Genomic DNA, 22860 nt, shown 5'->3' on the forward strand with positions numbered 1-22860 from the left:
TAATTGAAAGGTTTAACCTGCAGCTTTTCTGAGCTCTGCATTTTTGCACTGTCATGTATAATAAATAGCTTTATAAATGACAAAAGCAGCGTTGATGGGCATTCTGGCTATAATGGCATCAGTTGTAATGAATAAATGGCTGGGTCATTTGAGCCAGTCTCTTAATGAACTGCTCCATAAATGAAATTATGAGTGGTTTTGTCAACTTAGTCACCTCAGAAACATTAGTCCTGGAGGGAGAGCAGAGCTCTAGCTTGGTGACAAAGCATCTCCTTTGTATGCTGCAGGTCCCAGGTTCAGTTCCCAGCATCTCCAGGTAAGGAAGGGAATGTCCCCTGTCCAAAGCTGCTACCAGTCAATGTAGATGGACCAATGGTCTTCCTTAGTATAAGACAGCTTCATAGGTTCCTACTGTTAGATAGGCTTCCCGTGATATTTTCTATAGCAGCTCTACTTTAGCTGTCCCTGCTCCTGCCAACCTGTAGCTCTACTTAGCTGTCCCTGCTCCTGCCAACCTGTAGCTCTACTTTAGCTGTAACTTGGTCATTGTAGAAAACTCACCATATTTTACCAGTGTTAGTTGGTTGTGGCTAATCGCGTCCTCCCTAAAAGAGGGCACATGCTGTAGTGAGACCTGGAGACTGACCTCCTGTGTTGTGGGTGGGTAAGATTGGTCAGCTACAACACCTGATTGGTAGGTTCCTCGATGTTGGGTTCAATCTGGCCAATGGGGCGCAGTCAAAATGAATCAAGGGACCTATATATACCCATGCATGTGACCCAGCACTTCCTCTTTGGCTTGTGCATTTGGAAAACAGCATGTCCTCTGTGCAGCCGAGAGATTTACCTTCATCGGAACGTCCTGGTGATTTCCTTCCGTTATTCCCTTTCCCCTTAATTCCTTCCTAATTGTCCCCCCCCCTTTAAGTTTACATCTTCAAAGGGGACTTAGGTCAAATCCTAACCTTCTCCAGCCAGGATATTTTGGACATAATTTGTTACTCACAAATGTAGGTAGTAAAATAAGGAACAGTATTATAGCCCTCAAGACATAAAGGGCCCATCGACAAATGCAAGTACTGTCTTTATTACAGTGACATTATGAATGAGATGCAGATTCTTTTGGGGCAAAATACTGATTGCACTACTACGCCTCAAGCTATTTTTTGTTCTTTAAAAGCTTATTAAAATTATGAGACAAAGGATATTAGGGATTCTTTCCCCCAAGATTTAGCTAAGTACAATTTTTGGCAGGGGGTTGATTCTGAAAAGTTATTATTAAATAGGCCATTCTAATTATGTGAATACATAAAGGCCTAAAATGTAGTTAATCAAATCTTCCTAAAGCTGTTTATAATTGGAATACCATCATTCCAATCCTTCTTTAATACTATTCCAGTAGCTGCAGTAATAAAATTAGCAGAGTCTGTTCCTTCAAGTTTGTACTACAAAGAGCACTTAGAAATCATTTGAGCAAGGTATTACCCTTTGGATCGATCCCATCTGATGAAGTTATCACTAATGGCTTCAGTCCTTAACCTACTTTAGAAAACCAATGTGTAATGGTTTAACCCTTGGGGGTTTGCCAGTTATCCTGTGATAATGACGAGAAATTCCAATGTATTGTTTCTAGGACTAGAACCAAAGGAGGAAGGAATTTTCAAGAATCCTTGCTCAGCATTGAAAGGCATGCCTTCTTGTCCAGGAACCACTAAGAAAGGGGATGAAAGTGTTTACCCATTGAGGAAGCATCACCTTCACTTTGAATAGGTCCCACTTCCCATCATAGACAGCATGTGATCTCTGATTGTCCAGGATCACCCATGTGACCCATCTAGAAAGCATGGCCCACTTTAAATTGGTTTCATTTGCCCTCTGTGACATCACCATGTCCGTGACAGCATTGACTACGAAGCATTATGGAATAACATCACATCCACTACATGACCCCTGATAACCTTCAATTACTCTCAAAAGAAGCCTGGACTGAGGGGGAAATGGCAACTGGACTGAGGGGGAACTGGATTATGATCCAGTTCATTTAGTAAACTATAGTGAACTAAGTTAACAAAGATAAAATAAAAAGTCATTCTAAAAACTGTATTTTCAAAAGATCCCAGAAGCAGATTCACTTTGAGATGCTTCGAAATTGGCATGTTGTGATGGTGAATATTCAATCAAGTCCAGACTTAATAAGCCAAGATATGCATGAGTTTATGCCTCCACACATATAACCCCTTTGTTTTTATTCCTCCCTTCATGTGAGTGGGAGCCAGGAAGCCATATCTTCTAGGAACTATGCAGACAGACCAAAAAAAGTTAATTGCTTGCAAAGAAGCCAGGATTTGGAAGCCATGAGGAGGTGGGTAGGAACAGATGCGGAAAACAGAAAAGCCTCACCTGTGGACCAAAAGGAATTTGCTTTTCCTTCTGAAATTTCAGGGGTATTGTGCCATGCAATTTTCATCTTATATTTTCATAACCAGGCATCCCCAAACTTCAGCCCGCCAGATGTTTTGGACTACAATTCCCATCATCCCTGACCACTGGTCCTCTTAGCTAGGGATCATGGGAGTTGTAGGCCAAACATCTGGAGGGCTGCAGTTTGGGGATGCCTGTTCATAACCATAAGACCTAGAAAACTCTGCTCTGATCCAGCAAAGGAACACATGCATGTCTGTGTTTTTCCCTACATGAGGAAGTTTGTATGTGCAAATACATGCTGTGCATATAGTTCTTCTCAGCAGGAGTGAAGCCTGTCAGCTCTTTGGTGGGGAAAGAAAGCAGCATGGATTTAAAGAGGGCCGTGTGGCTGAAGCTTCATGGATCAGCCAATGGAGAACTGCATAACACTATCTGGAGAAATGGCCATTCCAAGGGGATAGGTATGTTTCGGTTCACATATCGGTTCAGAAAGTGCACATTAAGTAGATGTACAGTACATTAAAATGCCAAGTGATCACATTTCTCCTCTGTGCCTACCCATGGCGAGAAGAAATAGAATAAATTATACCCTAAAAAGCAGTTGCTTGCAGGTTTTTCTTAATAGGCATAATTTTGCTGCTACAGCTATCCACATCTGGGTCAGTCCATTGGTTTTTAGAAAATCACAGCTGAAATTCATAAAATGTTAAATTCTGTATCAGCTGTCCAGACTAGATATCTAACTAGGAATGGGGGAGTAATTTTTAAGAAAACCTAACCAATCCATACCTTCCTGACTAATACAGTAATCAGAACATTGTTTTCCTTGGCAGTTCTTACAAAAAAGGTATCCACTTAAAAAGCCATTCTGAAATGTGTATTGAAAAATGGAATCAGAAATAGACCTGTCCATCCCTACATCCAAATCAATCATGTGAGCCAGGTAACATCTTATCATCTTATCTGCCGTGTTAGATACAGAACATTTACAAAATGCAGCCAAAGTAATATATTTCTAAATCCCCTTGATTTCAGTGGGAAATAACTAACCATGCACTTTCCCCTCCCACTAAAATCAGTGGTGCTGGAAATTTCATAATATAACCATTAAGGTGCATTATCATGTCAATTAGAGTTTCAGTAGCTTCTAAATGGACCTAATTTTTGTGTGTGTTAGGGATGGGTGCAGCTGTTTCCCACAACGAATCAAGGCTTCCAGTTGGGAGTGAAGCCTTTTCAGTGCAGGTCTGGGAGCTTTTCTGAGTGCTGTGCTACAACTTGTAGCATTGTCTTCAATGACACCTGTATCCAGAGCAGACAGGATTCCTTGCAGGCCTACACCATACCTTACTTGTCTAATATACTATGTGGTCTCTGGTCAAATGTCCTTCACCCTGTCAGCAGGCAAGCCAGAGAAAGGTATCTCACTGCCACAGCTTGTTTGAAGAGAACCTTGTGGTTCTTATCCCTGAAAATCATCAAGTGGCAGGAGGTATAGCCAAAATCCATGAGAGGTTAATTTTGAATTCCAATACAAATTTCTTTTGCAATATCCAAAGAGAAACGAATCTATCTGTCTCTCTGTGTGCGCCTGAGTGTGCGCATGTGCACACCTACACGCAAACGTGCAGATTACAATTCAAAGAAATTGTATGACCATGTATTATGACACTAATCCAGCCAGAGGAGATTTGCAGAAGAAATTTACAAATGGACAGACATCAAAATAATCTTCTGGATATCTCTTCTTTTTTAATAGTGTTAAATCATATGCCGCTGCATGAAGGTCACAAAAGTGTTGCTTATTGTCGTTGGAGGAGAACCCAAATTAAACCTGAAGCCAAGAAACGTCTTTGGAAAAAGTAATAAAGGATGCTAAATCCCAGTTGCGTCTCCCAAAGTCAATCACATTTTAAAATTAAATCTCTGCCGAACATCCAGCAATTCATGCACTGTATTCTAGCAAAGTCAAAACAAAACCTGGCAGGAGAATTTAGAATCTTATTTGCTTTGCAAACAGTGGCAGGTGTGTTTGTTTGCTCATAATAACACGTGTAATGCCTCCCCCCCACACACACACATTGTAGGCAATGCCACCATGCAGATGTGTTTTATGTTAGGATCTCTTACTCACAAGTAGGACCCTGGCAGAGACACATGCCCGACTGGCATGTTCTCTCCCTCCTGGTTGACCGGGAGCTTCAAAAGCTTTCTTCAGCCCAAACATCATAGTGACTGCTACCAACTGACATCAGCACACTTATGGATCCACAGAGTTTGCGCAATTGCGTAACAGACCTCAGCAACCCAGCATTTGGCTGATCTACGTTTATTTATATATAAACACACACGGAGCACTGCAGCATGGCTCCCTCTCTAGCATCAGACAGCAAAGAGAAAGAACAAAGGACAATAGTCCCACTACAGGAAACACAGTAACACAAACATCCTGTTTCCGTCACGTCCCACTCTGTGGAATGAAAACATATACCGTCATGTGATAGACAACAATCCCATGACTGCAGGATGGGGAATGAATCTCTAACATAATTCACCATCCATCTGACATTACCTGGCCATTCCAATTGGGCTGCGGTTGTGGTAAACCCAGTGATGTTGCTTTCATCACCCGCTGTGGTCTTCATCATTGGCATGGCATGGGGTGGCACACAGAATCCTCCCTTTAACCTTGTGCCTTGTACCCCTTCCATAAATCAGAGGGACTCAAACCTATAAAAAACCTTAATATGCCATACCTAGCTAGCTGTTCCACTTGTTTGCACAGCATAAACCTTCTTATAAAATAAAGCCAGAGATTAAGTCTGCTTCATAGTGGTGCTTTGAGCAGCTGTGGCATCGGGGTTGGGGTTGGGGAACATAATTCTAATAAAAAATTAAACCTGAATTTATTTTAAAGGAAACTGCAGTTTTTGAGTCCAGGGACAGCGAGGCTCTTGGCCCCTGCACCCTGAGCAGGGGAACCAGTCGCTCTGCCTTGAATCTGCCTCTTGACACCAGACTGCAAAGTGTCTTGCGGCATCCCTGGGGCACATAGATAGCCAAATCCCTTCTGGAATTAAATCAATTCATAGCTGACATAACTATAAAGGTTAGCTTGTAACATCCACTCAGAGAAGCAGACAAGATGGTAAAGTCTCTGCTCCTCATGTATAAGAAGAGCAAAAGGAGCCTAGCACTCTGAAGGGTTGAGCGCTTAATTTAGACGGACAGAAGACATAGGGACACTTCACACACACAGGGTTGCCCAACAGAAATAGAGACACCCTTCTGAAGAATTCACAGGGTACTCCAAACTGAGTTAGCAGCACTGAACTCACAGAATGAAGGAATGAGGGAGCAGGGATTTGAGACTTCTGCTGTTGGACTGATCTACAAAGTAAATTAAACACACATACAAACAAATAGGCTGCCTAAGTATGGGATTTTTTATTCTCACAAATATGGATTTCATCAGTTTATGTTGACCAAACTGTAAAAATGCAACATAATTATAAAACCAGAAAGCCAAATGTGTGTGTATATGTGGTTACTCTTTTGCATTCCTAACATAGGAAATGGTCAGAGACAGAGCACATGCTTTCCTTGCAACCCCCCACAGATTTGGTCCTTGGCATTTCCAGTTAAGATAGGTGGGGGAATCTCTGCCCCCTCCTGATATTGTTGGAGTTGAAAAACTCCCTCAGCCCTAGCCAGCATGGGTGGGTCGTACTCAGAGAGGATAGGGACAGATGAGGAGCCCTGCTGGATCAGGCCACTGGCACATTCCAATCCAACATCATAGTCTCACTAGTGACTAACCAGATGCCACAAGCACTTTTAGTCCAACAACATCTGAAGGGCCACGGCTTCCCTGACCCTGAGCTAAGGTGTGACGGTTACCTATGTATAGTGCTGTTAGGGAAAGAGTTAACTGGGTGGTCCAATCAGAACCCAAGGGGGTGGAGTCAGAGGGACTATAAAAAACCAGCCCTGAGGGGTAGTAAGGGAGTTGAGTTGATGGGGTTGTTGTTGAGAGAGGAGAGTGAGGGAGTTAGAGAGTCTGTGGGTAGGCTGAGTTAGTGAGGAGAAATGAGGGGAGTTTGGAACAGCTAATTCCTAGGAAGGTATAGGCCGGTATAGGAAACAATTGTATTTGAAAATGAAGACCTTTATTGCAACCACAAGCGTGTTAAACTGCAAACTAATAAACAGCATTTTGTGTTCCAATTTTAACCCTGACTGGGCTCAGTATTGTACCAGTTAGAGACTGGTTGGTGGCAGCGGGAGAACTCAGTGGTGGCACAGGGATCAATAGACGGTGAAACGTCCGGGGACCCTGTGTGATCGCCACAGTAAAGGATCTCAAGTAGTTGAGCTAGGAATGACCTCTGCCTGAGAGACACCTATGTGGACAAGCACAGGGCTAATAATCTGACTCAGTACAAGGCAACTTCATTCATATGTTCTTGTTAGAAGAGGCCCTTAAATGGGTTCAGTTAATGTCAATTTCCATCCCATTTATTTCTTTAATGTGTTCTGCAGAACAGAACCAATTCATAATATTCCTGCTTAATGTCATTATACTTTTAGCTTGGCCAAACTAAAAAAAAAAGGAAGGGAAAAAAGAAAAGTAATTTCCATCCACATACATTGTTTCCCTTTACAGTGATTTAAGGAGCCCACAGATTATGGGTTTAGTTGGTTTTCTTATTTCCCTCCCACCCCCCTTTCCCCCATTTTGCCGCTCACTAGATCACTTAATAGCAAAGGTGTTGTTTTTTTATCTGCAAAAAAAGTTGGCAAGGCATTTGACCTCCTCCAAGACTCTGACTCTCTTTCACAATTATTACTTCAGAGTATTTCTCCACAAATATTTGGTTAGCAGGCCACCATTTTGGGCAGATTACTTCCCCTCCATTGTGAGTCAGACCATATAAGTTATTCCTCAGGAACAACTGTAAGTCTGGCAAACTCTCTGGTTTTACTCCCTGAGTGATAAGTAATTAATGTTGGAGACAGGAAATAGCTTGGAAAGCTAACAAGTAAACATGGGTCAAAGGTTCTTTCTGAGGGGAAAAATTGTCATCCTGATCTGGGGGCATTTTTAAGGGGAACAGAGACTTAAACTATTTACATCCTTTTGCCCTTCTTTGTTTCGCAGCAGTAGGAGCAGAAGCAGTGCTACTTTTGATGGTCCACCATTTCCCCCCAAGAAAGCCCTTCATGCATGATCTTCATACATGACATTGTGTCAGGCAGAGGAGGCTTTGTGGGGCGGGGGGGGGATACAGCTGCCATCACCTGTGAGAGGCTTTGGATGCTGTAATTCACACCAACCTCCAAAGTCACTAAAATGAGTCCCATTTTCACTTCCTGGAATGGTGGTGTAAGGGGGAGGGTTTATAGAGAACCCCCCCCCAGTCATCCGAAGCAGCACATCTCCCAGCAGTCATGAGAGCGAAGGGTCTGATGGAGGGAGTCAGGAAACAGAAAGGGAGTGCCAGGGCTCTGGCAACATCCAAGAGCCCCTACTCCATAGGCAGGGAGAGAGGGAGGCGGAAGGAGAGGACAGGAATCGGTCAGACCAAAGACCTGTCCCCCCCCGATGCTGGAATTGAGGAGGAGGAAGAAAGGGAGGCGCTTCTCAGTTCCGAGGCTTTTATGTTGGTCAAGAACACGAAGGGGGGCAGTGCAGGAATCTGACTCAAGCGAGTAGACATGAAACCAGCAGTTCGTTACACTGTAAATAATGTGCACTAATAAAAACGTCTGAAAGACAAGCATGTGGAAGGTTGTTACTCAAGAGTAGTCACAACAACCCTGACAGGTGCACTGTTGAATATTGGGGGATGGGGGATGGGGTCCTAATCACCTTTGCCCTAACTGAAAGTGCTTTGAGTCACCTCTTCCTATGGTAAAGGAAAAGGGACCCCTGACTGTTAGGTCGAATCATGGACGACTCTAGGGTTGCGGTGCTCATCTCACTTTATTGGCCGAGGGAGCCAGCATTTGTCCACAGACAGCTTCCGGGTCATGTGGCCAGCATGACTAAGCCACTTCTGGCGAACCAGAGCAGCTCACGGAAACGCCGTTTACCTTCCCGCCAGAGTGGTACCTATTTGTCTACTTGCACTTTGATGTGCTTTTGAACTGCTAGGTTGGCAGGAGCTGGGACCGAGCAATGGGAGCTCACCCCATCACGGGGATTTGAACCACTGACCTTCCAATCAGAAAGCCCTAGGCTCTGTGGTTTGGACCACAGCGCCGCCCGCGTCCTATGGTACATAAACACATATATTTCATTTGCACCGGTGCCTCCACTGGTCAAACAGATTTTTGCAGTTTTTAAAAACAAAAGTATCATGCCATGAATATACACCCCACAACAAGCAATGCATCTCTTAACTCTTTCATGTAAGGTATTGCAGTGTCAGTTAACATCAGATTTGGACCACATTCCTCCCAAGTGGTGGAATAACATTTGAGTGGAGCGGGGAGTCTTGATCAAACGCCTAGCTCAGGGGTTCCCAACAAAATTTTCTCGAGGACCCCTCATCGAGCCGCTATTGTGACAAGGACCCCCATTAATTCCTAATCCTAAAATTAAAAAGTGAGAGCCAAATTAAGAGTCTTTTTATATTTTATATTTATACGTTTTTTACAGTTACAACAAAGTACTCCATCAGTATACAGTTAGTTTTAATTTTCAGTTCTTAATGAGATGAACCACTTTTTAACCAACGGTCCATTTTTAACTACGTGAACTGTAGCTTCCGCGAAAAGCAACGCTTTGTTTACAAACACTACTGTTTTGCAAAGAGGCAGCACGTGGCAGGGAGGAGGGAGGGGAATGGAGAAGACAGGGTACCTGTGCAGTAGCGCACAAATGAAGCCGATGCGCGCAAAGCATCTTGGGGAGGTGAGCGTTAGTAGAATGCGCGCGCTGCCTCTTTGCAAAACAGTAGTGTTTGTAAAGCGCCACCTAACGGCATACAGCAGAAATACTGCCTCTATCTAATTCTAGTTTTGCACTAGACTCTGCTCATGCAGGAAGCGGCCAAAACAAAAAATCTGTTATCATACGAAATATATTTAATATATTTTTTAGCATCTTGCGGACCCCTCTGGCATAGCTCGCGGACCCCTGGGGGTCCCCGGACCACCTGTTGGGAACCACTGGCCTAGCTAAAGGGGATGACATTCAGCAAACATGTGGGGTTGATTGGTATTTTAATACACAGTAATCACTGACTTTAAAATGTAGGTGTTTAATTGGATTTTTATCAAGACTGTTCTTTGTGTCAAGATTTCAGCACTGTGCAAATTCTTTCCTTTTTTGAGACAAAGGGCTTAGAAAAACAAAAAGGCAAATGCAATAGCTGCAGAAATATCTGCATGTTTCTTCTTTATTGTTGTTTTAATGAAGAAATAGGTTCATCTTTGGTATGTCAGTCTTTTATTCAAACAGCATCATGAGAATTGTACCACTAAGTCATAAATACTTGTACAGTGGTACCTTGGTTCTCAAACTTAATCCGTTCTGGAAGTCTGTTCCAAAACCAAAGCGTTCCCAAACCAAGGCGTGCTTTCCCATAGAAAGTAATGCAGAATGGATGAATCCATCCCAGACTTTTAAAAACAACCCCTAAAACAGCAATTTAACATGAATTTTACTATCTAAAGAGACCACTGATCCATAAAATGAAAGCAATATACAATGCACTGCAGTCACACAATCAATCAATTAATCAATCAATCAATCAGTAGCTGAACTGGGTTCCACACAGTCACAAAAACAAAAAAAGAGCCACAAAAACAAAAACGCAAAATAAATAGCAAAAACAGACAGACCTCAGCGTAACACTCAAATTGAAAGTGTAATACTCAAAACGGAAGTGTGGCACTCAAAATGGAGCATGTTCAGCTTCCAAAAAAAGTTCGCAAACTGGAACACTTACTTCCAGGTTTGCAGCGTTTGGGTTCCAAGTTGTTTGAGTACCAAGATACCACTGTATTATCAAAGGAAGACTGTACAGAAGTCTGTTCTCAGAAACATCACATTTTTTTTTCTTATTATTTTTCTCTTTCTAAATGCACACACACACACACACACACACACACACACACACACACACACACAAAAGCACACTCTGTTTTAATGGTAGAGTCAGGCTGGTGCTATCATTAGGTCAACTAGGGGCACAGTACTGACCTTTGAGTGGCACAGCATACATCACTTAACTCTCTGCTCTCCACTGCCTTTGTCCTTCTAACTACCCACAAGTCAGAAGTGCCATCTCGCACAGATCCACTTCCTTTGTTCCCCTTAATGGCCCATCACCTCACCAGGAAGCTAGCTTGGCTATTCCAATAATTAGAAGGGTCCCCAGGCATTCAGCCACCCCCCCAAAAAAACCCCATAACAATACCATCCATCTTTCATCTCATGACTAGCATGTTTCTTGGGAGTCTGTGGTGATACATATGGTAAAAAGCATTTTAAAAAACCTCAAGCAGACCATATGCTTGTTGCCTATTTCCCAAATTCTTAATAAGTCTTGACTCCTTCATGGATCACTGTCTTGTCGTGGCGAAGGGGCTTGAATAACTCAGAGTTGGACATGACTAAACGACTAAACAACAACAGTAAGTCTTGATATTAATCTGTAACCACTGAAAATTAGGATTTTTGTGTCCAGCCTTGGAAACTAAGCAGACCACATCTGAAACACGGTCATTATACAAAGATGTATCTTGCTCATGCATTAACCAGAATGATAGCATGCCTCTGACAAAATCAAATATTCTAGATGAATGATTACACGCATGCACACACCCCACAGCTGATCACTTCATTAGATGATATGGAACCTTTAATGGAACAGGTTTCACAGATCATTCTATTTCATTGCATTAGACAATTGCTTAACAAATAGAAGAGAGCCATGTGTTTTTTCTTAAATCTGTTTAACCTGATTGTAAGAATCAATTTAAGAGAATAAAATTCGATTGGGATGCTTGGTGGTATCTGCTTGGGACAAGTATAAACTAGGGGCATCATATTGATCCATTTTTAATCATATGGCAGCTAATATTAGTAGAATCAGATTAATTTTCCCATGCAATTGCATGTGTGACCCCTCACAACACAGCTGTCTAAACATGTGCCCCCCCCAAAAAAAGCCCAGCATTTTTTAATGATCACTCTCAGTGGTTTACCACATGGTGATTGTTGCAAGATACAACAATTTAAAAGGGCCTTCAAAAAGCATGCTCCGATTTTTAAAAATCAGAGAGTATTTTAAAAGTGTGTGGGAGGAGTCATGTGTCAGCTATAACATGCACATCAGTTCTATGGCAATGGAGTGCTAGACAAGAACATTGTAAAGACAAATATCCATCTTCAAATATTGGAAGGACTGACATAGAAATAATGGGTGGATTTTGTTTTCTGTTGCTCTGGAAGAGAGTAGCCCCCAAACCAGTGAGTTCAAATTACAACAAAGGGGACTTGGACTAAATGTTGCAAAGAACTTCTTGACAATGTGTCTTCTTCAAAGTGGGGAAGGATTTAGAAGTCCCTAAGCAGAGGCCAGATGGGATGCTGCAGTAGCAGGGGTTGGACTAAATTACCTTCGAGGTCCCTGGAAACTCAATGCTATCCAATTTTTTATTTTATTTTTTGCTGGGGAGTAGGGCACAATCATTGTGAGAAATTGTCCTATAAGATTTCAGAGGAGAAGGAGGATAATAATGGTTGCAATCCTATAAAAACTTACCTGGGAGTAAGTCCCAATGAACACAATGGGGCTTGCTTCTCAGTAGACACACACAGAACTCATCTGGAAATATGATGATTTTGCAGTAAGTGGTCTTAAGGGGACGTGGGTGGCGCTGTGGTCTAAACCACTGAGCCTAGGGCTTGCCAATCAGAAGGTTGGTGGTTTGAATCCCCACGATGGGGTTCAGTCCCAGCTCTTGCCCACCTAGCAGTTTGAAAGCACGTCAAAGTGCAAGTAGATAGATAGGTACCGCTCCGGCGGGAAGGTAAACAGTGTTTCCGTGCGCTACTCTGGTTCACCAGAAAGAGGCTTAGTCATGCTGGCCACATGACTTGGAAGCTGTCTGTGGACAAATGCCAGCTCCCCTGGCCTATAGAGCAAGATGACCGCCACAACCCCAGAGTCGTCCGCGACCGGACCTAAAGGTCAGGGGTACCTTTACCTTTACCTAAGTGGTCTTAACATAGCTGCCAAGTTTTCCCTTTTCTCATGAGGAAGCCTATTCAGCATAAGGGAAAATCCCTTATAATAAGGGATAACTTGGCAGCTATGGGTCTTAAGACTCTGGAAGCATCTCTGAATATCTGGCATTTTGGCAATGCAATAACTTGCTCACACAAACACTTTGAAAAGATAGAAGAAAGTGGATTGGAAATTGGCAGTGCTTCCCCCTCCCCTCCCAATTGACTCATCAAGCTTGAATAGCTCACAGATTTTACTTCAACAACTAGAATAACAATTTCTGTCTCCTCTCACCTTGCTTAGATTGGATTTTTTTTCTTAAAGTACTTTCCAACAATTTCCTCTGACACATGCTGTAGGTGAGGAGGACCTTTAGAATAACTTCTGTGTCCTTCCTTTGTGCACCCAAGGTTTGATTTAGAAAGGCTGGGGGAGGAAGTGCCCTCCACAGATCACGCTGCCTTTATTTACGGATAATGAGGCATGTTCTCTAATTTTAATTCGACAATGATAGCAGTACTAAAATTAGGGATAATATTTGCAGCAGTGACAACAACAAATCTTTCAGAAACCACTTCAGCTTTTAAAAAGAGCTACCTGGCATTTGGCAGCATTTGAAAAAGAGGGAGGTAGAGAGAAGAAAAGGGGGTGAAGACATTTCTAAACTCAAACAGAGCAACTAAAAAAAATGTATTTGGAGAAAACTAACAAAAATAAAGAGCTGGAGCCAAGGATACCCTTCACTGCAGCAGGAGGAGTGTTTCTCCAAGAAAGCTCCTTATTTTGAAGGAAGCTGGGAAAACTACCTTTTGACCCAATCCACTGAAATTAGTAAATATATATATATTATAATTTACAGATGATCTTCTGTTATTCTAATTTGCATATGGAAAGTGTTTTATATATGGAAAGTGTTTTCCTGAGTACTAACAGTGGACGGCACTGGAATTTAATACCACATATGTAAATGCATAAAGGAATTAGTAAGGGCCAGACCTGGAAGCCAAGGCTATAATGCCTTGAAGTAGGATTAAGGAAGGCACGAAGGGCCTTAGCTCTAGGATATGCTTTGCATGCAGAAGGTCTGAATTTCAACCCCTAGATAGGACCAGGAATGTATCTCCTTTGAAGCTCTGGATCACATCCTCACCATATATTTAAAGCCCCAGGGTGACATAGGCAAGCAGCACAACAGCAGTAGTTGTGGCAAACTGAGAAGGAAGAAGGGAGGCAAACTGAGAGAAAAGGAGTGATGGTGGAAGGGGTCTAAATAAGACTGGGAAGGGAGAAATGCCGAGAGGGTGTTTTTTTTTGTTTTTAAAAAGTTTCAACAATGATGTAAACAAAATCTGCTCCTTTCTCCCTTATGGGGTATGCAAGAGCCCATATAGAATCCTTTAGTGGGTTCCCCATTGGTAGGAGAAAATAACAGAGGCCAACCAGAGAATATTGAGAAGCAAAGCAGCTAGTAAGCCTGATCTTTATTAAACTGTTGCAGCTGTGCAAGTCCTTATATAGACTTTTGAAATTTCCCACCCTGTAGCTCAAGACCACCCCCAAAAACATCATACATACATCACAGAAGGAGGGGGTCTACAACAGAAATCCTCTCTGCCAGGATACCTGACAATGGCCAGTGATTGCTTACTTGGGCAGCCTGGCCATTCTTTTGTGATGGTGAATACTTTAATTCCTTAATCCAGGTCACAGGCTCACCCAAAGATGATCATACCTCCTCTCTCTCTCTCTCTCTCTCTCTCTCTCTCTCTCTCTCTCTCTCTCTCTCTCTCTCTCTCTCTCTCTCTCTCTCTCTCTCCACCTGTCAAGCAATCTGTTGGTCTGTGTTGCAAGCATAGGATCCAGCTCCTATGGGCTGAGGTCCCTTCGGTCTCAATGACATATTGGAGGGAGCCAGCCCCCCCCCAAAGTTGATGGGCATTGCCATTCAAATGGTGTGTGTGCATGATGTCTTGTGATTGATTACGCAGGGTGATGCTTACCTCCCCCCCCCCATTTTATTCAAGTTGGCACCCCTGGTTGCAAGTGAGTACTTTTCCACCCACGACCATTAGGGAGGGTGTGGGAAGTGGTGGTGAAGTGCTGGAGAGGAGAGCTGTATGTGCCCCACAGATTGTACAGTAGCCTCTAAGCTAGCCTCCTTTACCTTGGTTCAAAAGGTGCCATTGTGCCTGGGAAGAACGGCTTTGAGAGATCAATCCAATCAGGACAAAATGGCTTTGAGAGTTCCCACCAGAACTTTTTATTTAAATGTTAGCCCAAAACTTTGACAGGTCCCACATGGAGATGCTTCACTTTTCTATTAATAATTGAGTAGATTCCAAAGAGCATCGCTTCAAATTGCTCTGGAGGTTGCTCGCAAATAGACATTATAGTCATAATGTACAGGATCTTCTGTCCAGATCATTGCAAACCACTTTACAATTGGGACAGACTAATCTGCTAAAATGGTTCAGATTGCTAGAGCAGAGCTACCTCTCAGCTCCAACTACTCACAGTGTGGGTTTTTTTAAAAATACTCAGCCGTAAAAAATAAGGCCCCTTTACCATGCAACTTTTGTGATGACTTTTGTGACTCATACATGATTGCATGAACTGGTCCTCGGAGCTAGCTAAGTCATTGGGAAAGTAAAGATTCAAAACTGCAAATGTACCTGGAGTCTGAAAGCAGAAAATTAAAGGATGCCATTTCTGCTGCACAACATTTCTGCTGTACTAGGAGGCTCAGGGAGCAGATTGCTGGCCTGTGAACAGCACGAGAGCTTGAAATGATAGCTGTCCAGTGCAAGATTAAGCATCTAGGAAAAGAAAGGGGGTGAAAAAGCAAAGACAGCTGCAGAGACCACAGCAGTCCTTTAAAGAGCCAATAATCTGCACTACAAAAATACAGGCAGACAGGATAAGCAATACTTCATTAATGTCTGCACATAAAAATTACCAGGTTTTAAAAAGTCAAACACAGGTATAGGCCCATTTTATTCTGCCAAGGATCGACTTTTTTGCAATCTTCTCTAAAGGTCAGCATTAGAACAAACATATTAATCATTGTTTACTAAATTACTCATCGGATCACAAATATTAGCATCCACTGTTGTCTAATGTGAAGTGTACATTTCAACAGGAATTTCAACAGGACCACATCCTCGGTTTGCAGTATATTATGCCATTCAGGTTGAACTAAATATGTAGCCATAGGAGGAAACTGCAGCTTTCCAGCCTGAAGAAGAATTAATCCACCACCACATGGCATCATCATCACTGGGGTGTCCAGATGTTGTAGTGCTAACAGATACAGTATAATCCAGGAACTACTTAACAAAGGTCAGATACAGAATCATCTCCCATAAAGAGATGGAAAGAAGAGTCTCTTGATCATAGCTAGCCTTTGAGAACTATACATTTGCTTCTCTTCATTTTCATTAATATATATCGCCTTCGGATAACAGGAACATTCAACATAACTACAAATCTATGTGGATTTAATTCTTTAGGCTTTTTAAAAAAATAAATAAATAAATGCAATGAGAAATACTTGTCAGGTAGTTCAAAGAATCTCCTAACTGCATAGTTTTTAAAAGCATTTAAACATTTTCTTCAAGGAAACAATGAAGCAAAGAAGACTGTTCAAAGAGTTTTGATTACTTGATTGTAGAGAGTTTTAAAACAGAACCTAGGACAATGTGTTTGGTTCATATACTGTTTTTTTGTTTTGTTTTGTTTTGTTTTTAAAGCAGGGGGGGAAAGGAGTACCTGGGATTGTCTGGACTTGGGAAGTGACACAATGAGGCTACAGTGGGTGTGAAACACTGGGGTGCAGAGACCTACCAACCTAAATGGCTATTTGGTTTAGTCACTGGGGCATACGATGAGTACAGCCAGTAGAGTATGGAGGGGAACAACAAATCCCAAAAGACATTTCCATGGCAAAACGCAACTTCAATTACAATAATCCAACAATAGCCTCATTATAACAATGGCAAATTATAATACAATTACTAATACCAATCATTCAGATTCCAAATTATATCATTTATGTGCCCCCCCCCATGCTAGAATTTATGGTTTGATGATTTGCTATATTTCTGCGTTTCAAAATCTTATTAATTTCAATTACACTCCAGTCAAAATAACAATCCCTTATACAACAACTGCAGTATTTACGACTTCCATTCCTATCGACACATTAAATGATTTATAAATCTACAGTTGAAGCATTCAAGCTATATCCTTGTTCTTCCTGTGTGTGGCAATAATTCTGTCTGTGTTGTTTCTTCCTGTCCTTGTACATATTATGTCTATCTTCTGCCGGTTGTTGCTGTTCTCCATCATGCCTTGGGTGGAGCTAATAGCCCCTGTGAGTCAAGCATTTGCTTCAGTCCCAGAGATAGTAAGAGCAACAGGGGGGAAGGGTTTGGAAGTGGGCTAAGATTAGGTAGCACTTGCTCTGGAAAAAAGGATTTGCCATGCAGCTCTTGGGTGAAAAATCCAGATTTATATTTGCTTGTTCAGTAACTGCACTTCCACCTATGGACACCTGCACTGTCATTACTACTCATGATGCTTTGCTAGCTTGATGGTATGTTATGAAGGCATCCATGAAAACCTGGCTACCTTGCCCCATAATGCTGCCTGTATCCTGAGGGTGAAGTTTTGGACTTTGAGGAACTGGCAAGAATATAAGAACACAGGAAGCTGGTCTATCTAGCTCAGTACTGTCCTCACTTGTTGACATTGGCTCTCCAGGGTTTCAGACAAGGTACATTCCCAGTCCTACCTGGAGATGCCAGGGACACGATCAGGAACTTTTTGCATGCAAAGCAGATGCTCTAACCACTGATGTGCTACACATAGGATAGTTACTGAGGACCACTACTCTTGTCAGAGATTTGCTGAGTAATAAAAGAGAGGTCTGTGCCTTCCTTCATTATGAAGCCAGTTCATGGCCTCTTATGGAAATAGGGGATAATTTGAGGAGGAAATAGCTTGCAGTCCAGAGCAAAAGTACATCTTCCTTAGTAGCGTCCTTGCTTGCCCGTCTAGGTTGTTTCCTCACTTGCCCTTTTCTCTGGAACTGCCAACCCTTGTTCACTTACATTTCACTGAGAATCCACACAATGACTATTTGCAGATGGCCGACTTCTGGAACATTTGCCCTCACTTGTTTGTACAAAATTTGCATAGAGATTGCATGTTGTTGCAACCAAGGGTCTATCACCCCACACATTCTGGTGCACTTCTCCAGAATTTTTCATGCTACACAAAGCTGATTGTGTGTGTGTGTGCAAGAGTGTTGTAGTGCTGTTGCTATTTATTGCAGTTTATCCACTTTCTTTGAAGGGGCAGGGGAGGTTATGGAGGTGTACTTTATTGCATCAGGGACATAAACAAACATGTGCCTGAATTGGGGAGAGATCTACGCAAAAGGGCTGAAATCTGGAAGTGACCAATGTCATGTCAAACTGCTTGATGCCAGTGTTTTCTGTGTTCTCCTGTGTTTTGCTAGGACCCCCCATCCTGCTTTGTAATATAACAGAATTGCAGCAAATGTCTGTCCAGTGTTAACTGGTAACACACTATTAAGGCTTTTAAGAGAAGCTAGTTCTTCTTTGCAGGTTCAGTCCATTTCATTGCTTTTCTCACTCTGGTCAGTTTCCGAAATAAATCGATTCATTCATTGCTTTCCTCCAGGTAGGAAATCAGTGCTGAATTGCTCCTAAATGTTTCCTGATTTAGTCAGGTTTCGGCCCTCATGGGGTGGTATTAAATTACTTGTTGCTGTCTATTATTCCCGCCCCTACTTTCCCTTCCATTACAGTAAAAGAGTGCAATTTGGTACTAATCTCCCAGCCTCTCTGACTGGGGAAGCAATTAAACTGGCTAAACTTGCAAACTGGAAGATTTCAATTAGCCTTTGGAAGAACCTTTGCTAAATGAAACTTACTTGGTAGTAGACATTGTAGAAAGATCTTGGCCACGGGGAAGGGCATTGCTAGTTAATATAGCATTACATTAAGAGTGATCAGGGGCCACTGTTTTAATTCTACTTCCAGATAATTGAGGGAAAGCAATGCCTCAGTAGCACTAAAAGCTCTAATATACACCCTCCTGGACCTCTCCTTTCCCCACTCTGAAGTCAAATGGATTGGCGATAGGACTCTTTTTTTAATTGCCACCTGAGCTTGCTGATCCCCCTTGTGAAAGGGGAACACACCCCTAGAGCACTGCAAAGTGAAATCCTTTTTGTTCACCTTCAGGTAAGTTGTTGGTCAGGTTGGTTTTCCAGGGTGGCTGGACCCTGTTGCTCCCCAGAGAGTTGGCAAAGGCTGTTCCCAATGACCTCTTTCAGATTATCTTTTTTCTAAGCATATATCCTGATTATTTATTCCATTATTTACTCAGTCACCTCACACTTTTCATTGCAATTTCCCCATTAGTTTCCTAATTGCAGGAAGGTTTTTGCTCTTTTAAACTGAATTTGTTGCACTAGGGTTCTAAATGTGTAAACCTAAATTGTCTGGCATATACTTGAATCATTTCCATGAAAACCTGACTGTCTAGAGGCAGCCTATACTGGCCAAATGCATCTTGTATACCACTGACTGGTCATCTTTGCTTCCCTATTCCTTTTTCCAGCACCATTTTCTCATTTTGTTTTCTCTCTTCCTGTTTTGTTTGTTTTGTGAGTCAAAGGATTTAATCCTTAGTTCACATCTACAGAATATAACATTGGGGTAATGTTTAAGTTGGAGTATATGTAACACTACTTAGGAATGATGAATATCACTTGTGTGTTCTACAGAATACCTAGCATGCTATTGGTTTGGTAACTGCACTAGCAGTCATTGCAGAGGTACCCTGGGAAATTCTTCCTTGCTGCATGGAGGTAAATTTGCAGCTTTAAGAACATATAGATGTAAGAAGAGCCTACTGGGTCAGGCTGATGGCCCATCTAGTGCAACATCCTGTTCTCACAGTGGCCAGCCAGATGGTTGTGGGAAATGTTTCTCCTCCTGTAGTTTCCAGAACTGGTATTCAAATCTTACTGCCTCCAGCCATGGAGGAAAGCATAGCCGTCATGGAGAGTAGCCATTGATATTCTCTATGAATTTGTCTCATCCTCTTTCAAAGTTAGTGGCTATCACTGCCTTCTGAGGGAGTTCCATAGTTCAACTACGCCCTTTTAAAGTGCTTTCTCTTATCTCTTATCTGTCCTGAATCTTCCAACATTCCACAAGTTCTAGTGCTGAGAGGAGGAAAGGGAGGAAAGCTTCTCTCGATCCACTTTCTTCATGCCTTGCATAATGTTATAAATTTCTACCATGTCACCTCTTACTCACTTTTTATCTTAACTTAAAATGTCCCAAATGCTGGCACCTTTCCTCCATCCCCTGGATCATTTGGGTTGCATTTTTCTGAACCTTGCCCAACTCTTCCATAGCCTTTTTGAAGTGAGGCTTTCTGGAGTTAATCAGCATTTAAGCATATTACTATTAACACTCCAAGTTCTTTATATTCTTCCTATTTTACAATGAGGAGTTAGCTCTGAAGCTGTAGTGCAGCAGCAGCAGCAGCAGCAGCAACAACAACAACACCTTCCTGCCCAATCAGGAGTGGCTGGCCAGAATTCAGTTTCTTATTTTCTTCTGGACCACCACCAGCATCCAATATCTGAATGTACTTCACTGTGTCAGGCTGCAAGTACCAACAAATGCCACCCTACTTGGCCAGCTGCTCTTACCATGCCTATCAGCAAGTTGGCATCAGGCTCCCACCTTCAAGCCATGCCCTTTTCCTCTAAACTGCAAAGAAAACATCCCATAGTTTGACCCTGTCTAAAACCATGTGTTGTTGTTGTTGTTGTTGTTGTTGTTTGTTTGTTTGTTTAGTCGTGTCTGACTCTTTGTGACCCCATGGACCAGAGCACGCCAGGCACTCCTGTCTTCCACTGCCTCCCGCAGTTTGGTCAGACTCATGTTGGTGGCTTCGAGAACACTGTCCAGCCATCTCATCCTCTGTCATCCCCTTCTCCTTGTGCCCTCAATCTTTCCCAACATCAGGGTCTTTTCCAGGGAGTCTTCTCTTCTCATGAGGTGGCCAAAGTACAGTATTGGAGCCTTGTGACTAGATCACAAATCTCTTCTTCTTCTTCTTCTTCTTCTTCTTCTTCTTCTTCTTCTTCTTCTTCTTCTTCTTCTTCTTCTTCTTCTTCTTCTTCTTCTTCTTCTTCTTCTTCTTCTTCTTTCCCGGAGTCCTGTCTTTGTGGTACCCGGGGCAGGTGACCCTGTTCCCTCAACTTCGCAAAGCTCCAGTTCCGTGTCATTATTTCAGAACACGTAATTTGAGTGATTTTTAAGATGCTGACGATTAGAAGGATTGGGAAGATGAGATCCATGGGTCAACCGTTTCTCGCTGGCTCGGCCCTACACCCGAAACCCCTACCCCACCCCTTATTGCCTGATCCCCTTCCCAATACTTCCCTCCTCTCCCCAAGTGCCCGGGTTGCTTAGCAACCGCCACCATCAGCATCATCCATCCTTCCTTCTTGCAATAGAATGCTTAGTAGCATGCTGTGCGTGTCTTTGCTTGGCAAATCGGCCCTCTCTCCTCTTCCAACCGAAGGTGGTCAGCAGAAGCGGGTAAAGGTGCTGGCTTTGGGAATCGCGGTTGCAACTCTCTCGCGGCTCCCAGATGCAGCCTCGCGCACGTGCAACCAAAAGGGTTTAGGGGGAGAAAGAAAGAAAGCTCGCTTGGCACCACGCATGTGTTGATCTCCGCTGCAGCAGCGGCGGAGGCAGCAGCAGTATCCGCACCAGCCCCGTGTGCGTCGTTTCCACTTTGACCTCCGACTTAATCTGCATTGAGGCAGAAGCTTTTCTTGCGCTCTCGCGCCCCCTCCCACTGCGCGCAATCCTTCCTCAGCCCCCCCCCCCCATGCGCATCTCCCCAGCCCCCTCTCTGTGATGGATTGTGCGGGATTCTTCTTCTTCCCCTTTGCCTGTTCCAGTAGCTAGTGTGTGTACGTGTGATCCTCGCCTCCCTCCCCACCCCCTCACTCCGACCCCTTTCTCCCAATTCTCTAAATTTGGAAGCTGCTGCTGTTGCGCTAGCCGTAGCAGATGCTTGGATCCGGGGAGGGCATCCGCCAAGGGGTTCGCGAGGATCTGATTTTTATATCTCCCCCCCCCACCCTCCCCGGATCGCAAATCACCGAATATTAATTCAGCAGCTGGGAAAGAGCGAGAGCGAGCGAGCGAGCGCAATGTATCATCCTACTGGCGGGACCTGGTAATAGGAGGGAGGGGGGCCTCGCCGTCACCCCCACCCCTACAGATCACTAAATAAAGAAGGGGACGGATCCGTCGGCAAGCGAGAGGAAAAAAGGGGGCGGGAAAGTGTGTGGGGTTGAGGGGGGGAAGAGAGAGAGAGAGAAGGGGAGAGGGAGAAAGAAGGAGAGGATGAGTCCTCGAAATCCGCCCAGCCAAGGCAGCGTTTCACTGCTAGATGCAGCGTCTCCTCTCAAAATGATGGTGCGGGCGCTGCTGCTCTTCTCGCTCATCCAGGGGTAAGCTGTGCTTTCTGTTTGCTACCGAGGGTTGGGGGTAGGCTGTTGGGGTGGGGGTGGGGGTGATGGAGGGGGAGGGGGGGAGAAGATGCCGATTATAAATGCACAAGACTGCAGAGGAGCCCCTGCGTTTTCCCTTGCCGCCGTCCCCCCTCCTAGCCATCACGATGAACATATTCTTTTCGATTTTGCTGCGCTGGGAATCCAGGGCCCTCCGCATGGATTTAAGCGGGGGGGGGGGGGGTTCGGTGAGATCTGGGGTGGGGAGAGAGGCGTCATTCCCATGAAGGTTTCCCCTCCTTCCCTGCAGTTTATCGGCCGCTTCCGCGCAAGGAATGGCACGGGAGAGCCTGATGGGGATGGGGAGGATAGCACGGGCAGCTTCTCGAATGGGCAGCCATAGCGGCGGGGCTGGGTGGTTCGGCTTTTTGGCATTATTCTGGGTAGTGCTCTGCGCTGGCGTGGTTCTCCATCCCCCTGCTGGGCCGAAGGGCGACTCACAGACCCCCCCCCCACTCGCCAAAAAATGCTGTCCCTGCCTGGCAAGGCTCCCCGTTCCCCGGAGCCGGGAGTGATGGCATGCAGAAGCCAGCATCTCCCTCTCGCCCGATG

General features: G+C 43.7%; 1 protein-coding gene across 1 annotated transcript in view; it reads left to right on the forward strand.

Annotated features, from left to right (window-relative positions):
- Positions 1 to 21244: 21244 nt before the first annotated feature.
- The window catches only part of GABRG2 (gamma-aminobutyric acid type A receptor subunit gamma2), a 73062-nt gene continuing 71446 nt past the window's right edge, over positions 21245 to 22860 (forward strand). The window contains exon 1 of the mRNA XM_088661743.1: positions 21245 to 22248. Coding sequence (XP_088517869.1) covers positions 22142 to 22248 — 107 coding nt within the window. The 5' untranslated portion in view covers positions 21245 to 22141. The remainder of the gene's footprint in view (positions 22249 to 22860) is intronic.

Source organism: Zootoca vivipara, chromosome 2, assembly GCF_965207765.1.
Source record: "Zootoca vivipara chromosome 2, rZooViv2.hap1.1, whole genome shotgun sequence".
Taxonomy (NCBI): domain Eukaryota; kingdom Metazoa; phylum Chordata; class Lepidosauria; order Squamata; family Lacertidae; genus Zootoca; species Zootoca vivipara.